General features: G+C 43.6%; 1 protein-coding gene across 1 annotated transcript; it reads right to left on the reverse strand.

Moving 5' to 3' along the window:
* Positions 1–759: 759 nt before the first annotated feature.
* LOC138976249 (uncharacterized) lies at positions 760–4,539 on the reverse strand. Its single transcript, XM_070349086.1, has 2 exons — positions 2,626–4,539; positions 760–2,053 (listed from the first exon to the last, which is right to left on the reverse strand). Coding segments are annotated over exons 1-2 (1,701 nt in total). The 5' UTR covers positions 4,326–4,539; the 3' UTR covers positions 760–2,052.
* Between the last annotated feature and the right edge of the window lie 773 nt (positions 4,540–5,312).

Here is a 5,312-nt window from a genome sequence, read left to right on the forward strand (position 1 = left end):
GGCTGAAACTCCCATGTACACTCGTGTTTTTTACACGAGTGGAATTTTACGTGTATGACCGTTTTTACCCCGCCATTTAGGCAGCCACACGCCGCTTTCGGAGGAAGCATGCTGGGTATTTTCGTGTTTCCATAACCCACCGAACTCTGACATGGATTACAGGATCTTTTCCGTGCGCACTTGGTCTTGTGGTTGCGTGTACACACGAAGTCACTAGCAGGTCTGCACACAAGTTGACCTGGGAGATCGGAAAAATCTCCACTCTTAACCCACCAGGCGGCCGCGGCCGGGATTCGAACCCTCGACCTTCCGATTACGAGGCCGACGTCTTACCACCCCGCCACAGCGCCCGTCATCTCTGATGTAATATGATAATATACTCAGCAGCGAAAAAAGCTAATATACGTTTATATGCACACTATTAAGCTCTAGAAAACCACAATCACAGTGTATATAATCTCCAGTTTAAGAAAGTATACCCGCCGTATAAAAGACATGTTTTTTTGTTTTTTTTAAAGGAACGGTTCCAAAAAGTATGTTATGTCCCAAAATAGACAGTCGTTTTTCTCTGTAACCAAACACATGTTGAGGCGGCACTGTGGTGGGATTTTACAAGCTATTTCCTGAAAAGTTTTACCAAGTAGCCTTTGGTTCGGCGCGAACCATACGGTACTGAATTTAACCTTTGTACCTACAAATACAAATGGTTCTGAAATGTTATTTCGAAGTTTGCTAAATTTTTCTTGTCAAAAATCAGGGCCGGACCAAATGAGTTGTAAGGGGGGTGGGGGGTTCCTCCTTTTTGGGGGGGGCAAATCAGCGAAGTGGCGAAGCCACAAGCGCGCGCCTGCAAAGCAGGCGCGCGAACTAGGGGGGTCCGGGGGCATGCTCCCCCGGAAAATTTTTGAAAAACGGTTAAAATCTGTGCAATCTGGTGCATTCTGGGCCTTGTTTTGAGGGTTAAGAGCAGCATTGTTTTGGTGCTAAAACTAGTAAAAAAACAACAACACTCAAAGCAAGGTACATGCTTTTTCCAGGGGTGGGGTTCCGGAACCCCTGGAACCCCCCCTGGGTCCGGCCCTGAAAATGTGAATTTGAATTATAAAGCTCGCATCTTCGTATTATTACTTCTTGTATTCAGAAATGAATGTATTTTATTGTTGTATTTTATTGTTGTATTTTATTGTTGTATTTTATTGTTGTATTTTATTGTTGTATTTTATTGTTGTATTTTATTGTTGTATTTTATTGTTGTATTTGATTGAAAATGGGCAAACAAATAAAGAAAACCGTGAAATAAAAACCGCGCTGAGACTTTCGACTTTTGAAATGAATTATTCTTTCACATACATTTCTTCTTCTTTTAGTATGATCGAATAAAAGAAACTATTTTCTTTCCCTTCAAAAAGCAGTGTTTCAAATTGACTCACGTTGCCCATTAGAACTCCTATGTCAATTTACGACATGCGATCGACTTAGGCCTAAAAAAAAAAAAAGGTGTGGTTACAGTAACCCGACCTACCCTATTTTTAGGGGCCGATCCTATAACTTTTTATTACATTTGTCAAAAAAAAAACAAAAAAAAAACGAGTGCAAAAAACGCAATGAAAGCGAAAGCGCCCGTGTCGCACACTTATTTCCCTGTCAAGTAGGTTTAATTTGTACACATTAGAAAAAAAAGTTAAAAAAAAAAAGTGATTGCCTACCTACCTACCCTATTTTTTGGGCTATGTTACCGTAACCACACCTATTTTTTTTTGTTGGCCTTATCAGATCGCATGAATTATCTTCTGTGTTTTGTGGGCGTTCTGTCTGTATCACTTCAATTGACCCTCGTGGCTAAAAGACACCAGGGCTGAGATGCACGAAGCAAAAGTGGGTGCCACCCAAGAGTAGATTCTCCGTGTTCAACAAGAATTGACACATAATCTGTTACATTCTAAACCCATCTTCATGAAATTGCAATTGTGGGTCGTATCCGTTTTACTGAGGTCTCCTTGTCTGTTCCACTCATTTCTTTGTTTTCTTTGTAAGAATTGCGTCTTCTTATAATCTGAAACAGAAACACACCCACACGCACACACACACATGGTCGCACGTACGGACACACACACACACACACACAAACACACACACACACACACACACACATACACACACACACATACACATATACACACACACACACACACATATACACACACACACACACACACATGGACGCACGTACACACACACACACACACACACACACACACACACACACACACACACACACACACACCCGTTTTGATTATTCGAAGCGCACTCGTTGGCAATCTTAAGTAGCTATGGTGATGGTAGTAAAACTTGCGGGATTTACAAAATGACATCAGTGAGATTAGATGATATCTATGCAGTATTTATCTGAGTTTTGCATCCCTAAGGCATGGTCTTTTTCACCTTCATAATATCACGTTATATTACATTTTCCCAGATTGACATCAACGACAACATCAACAATACCAAAATCAGCCACTCTAAAAAATAAAACTACCCTGCCTAAGCTTGTATCTGCCTCTCTCCGCCGTCAGTTAGTCTGTCTGTCTCTCTAAGACTATGTCTGTTCCTCGCTCCCCCGCTTACCATTCTGTAGCAGTGACAGTGAGGATGTCTCCACCTCTGCAGGCCACCCAAAGTCGAGCCTCTACATCCACAGTGATAGCTGTAGGCTGGATCAGCAAGGGACAGCCCGGGGCCAGGTAGCGCAGAAACGTCATCTCCTTCCCTTCCACGCCCACCACGTGAATGGTGTCATTCAGCTCATCCGTCACCAGCAGCACGTGTTGCCAGCCCAGCGAGTAGAAACACACGTCGGACGGCTGGAAGCGGTGTGTAGGAGGGTCGTAGGTGGTGACAGGGTCTCCTCCCGGTCTCTGGTACAGCCTGACTTTGCGCCACATGTTGGGGGGTTTGACCTCTTCCACCACCACGAAATGTTGTTCTGTGTCGTCCACGTCGAACGCACGGTGGGCACCCACGTTGATTATGAACACCGTTTTCGCTTCAGATCGGAATGGCCTCGTCAATGTCACCTTCTCCATATCGACGTTTGCCTTTCCAGAGCAGTGGTTGTGAAGTCGATAGTGCTCCACGGTCAATGACTTGGAGAAGGTAGCCATGGAACCTGCACTGGAGTCTAGAAACATGGTCATGCCTTTGGCAAAGCGCTTATGCGACACCTTGCCTTGCTTCTCGCCAGTCAGTATACGTTCACCGCCGTTCTCGTTATACAGTGTCTCTGGATAGTCCCAGTTTAAACCACGCCGTTCATATGACACCACCACCCGAGGCGTGTCACTGTCGTCGTGACAAAGAGAGAAGACCTCAACGTCAGCCTCTGATCCACACTGAAACCTTTTCTCTACTTTTACTTTAGTGGGTGTATCCTCCATCTCCGTTCTGGATACGGTACCCAGAAAGTCACGTGCCTTTTGTAGCATGACGTCACTCGTGACTTTGAAATCGAGACATGGACGGCTTATGGTGTTCCGATCTACTGATGTCAGTTGTTTCACATCTTGCTCGCTACCACGCCCCCTCCTCATTTGCTTCATGACGACAATGACGTCACTTGCTGCCCCGCGGCTGATGGTTTGTTCCAGTCGCTGCTGGATGTTCAGCAATTGTTTCAGATTGTCTTCTTGCTGGTTCAATACCTTGGCAACGTCGCTTTCAATGTCTGTGCTGACAGAGCGGAGAGAATCCAGGGCTTCATCTCTGAACTTGTTGACAGCGGCCACCATGATGGCGTGACGGTTACGGATGTTCTTTTCCAAGGCCTCTTTCTTGTCCAACACAGCTTGTTGTTCACCTTTGGATAATTCAGTTTGTTTTTTCACTTTATCCACTGCTCTTTGGATTCTGGCAACATTCGTAGCCAACTCCACCTTCTTCTGCTCAGCGGCTGAGTTGAGGTCATCCGTTTTATGTTGCTTGTGTTTCGTTAGTTTACAATTGATGCAAATAGCTTCGTCGCACTTGGCGCAGTAAAACTCCAATTTGTTGTCGTCGTGAAAATTACATAGCGTTTTCTTCAGAGGAGCAGCCCTGGCTATTTGTTTCTTTGTGTAGAAGTTAGACTGGAGGGCTGCTACTCCCCCTGCTGGCAGAGAGGAGGGTTTGCGGCAGGAGGGACAGGGGAAGGTACCCCCGGTGTGACTGTTGGAAACATACGTTACACATTCACAGAATGTGTGATTGCATGGTAGGCATTTAGGGTCTCGGTAAGGGTCCAGACACACAGAGCACGTTCCTGGTTCAGTGAAGTCACCTACTGTGGCCATTTGTGTTATTTGGAACAATTAGTGTCTATGTACGTGAATTGAGAAGACTCAAGTCAGGCTTGTTTGCTGAAAGTAAAGGTTCCATGAATTCGTCAGTTCAAACGCCAAAGCTACCAAATCAAGCTAGACATTCTTATTTAGCCGTTTTACCCCTGTTTGATATGCGTCTATGTGTGTAACTCTCTCGGTCTTTGTCTCTGTCTCTGTTTTAGTCTCTAGTTAATTTTTTTTTTAAACCTTCGACGTCATCGATCATGATTTACTCCTGAGAAGACTAGCTCTTTATACATTCTTTTTCTAAGATTTCAGCCTTCTGTTTTTGTTTCGTTTTAGTCAGAGCGTCAACAATCCGTGTGTATGAACTCGACTCTGTCTAGTAATAAAAGATGTAACTCATGGTTATGCTCTTTTCCTTGTCCGTCAACGATCTTCCCCTAAGTGTACAACAAGATTGTGAAATATTTGCAGACGATACAACCATTCATGCTAGCAACACCAAGTGTGTACGTCGATCGCGACAGGAACGTATGGACGATCTCACAACATGGACGTCATAAAATCACATGTGTATTCACGCATAAAAATACAAAATTAATGTATGTTGATCACTAAATGACAAAAACGTCATAGCATTCAAAACAACCATTTTTCTACAGATTTTAATGACGAAGCAATAGAAGAGGTTGAAAATCATAAAGTCCTGGAAGTTACCTTTGATAACAATTTGTCTTGGGCCTTCCATGGTGAATCCTTGTGTAAAATTACATCGGCGAAGAAAACATATCAGTTGAATGGAATAAAACGATTCCTTAAACCATTACTCCAGGAAATTATTTCTCTATGCTACTTACAGACTGCTGCTAAACAAAACCATTTGGGATTCTGACAGTTCTAACGTATTCAAACCGCTGATGAATTTATATAGATGTGTTCTTAAAATCACCTAATTGCAGCAAACCAGCATAGTTCAGATTTATTATAAACATC

This window comes from Littorina saxatilis, linkage group LG9 (genome assembly GCF_037325665.1).
Source record: "Littorina saxatilis isolate snail1 linkage group LG9, US_GU_Lsax_2.0, whole genome shotgun sequence".
In the NCBI taxonomy this organism is placed as follows: Eukaryota; Metazoa; Mollusca; class Gastropoda; order Littorinimorpha; family Littorinidae; genus Littorina; species Littorina saxatilis.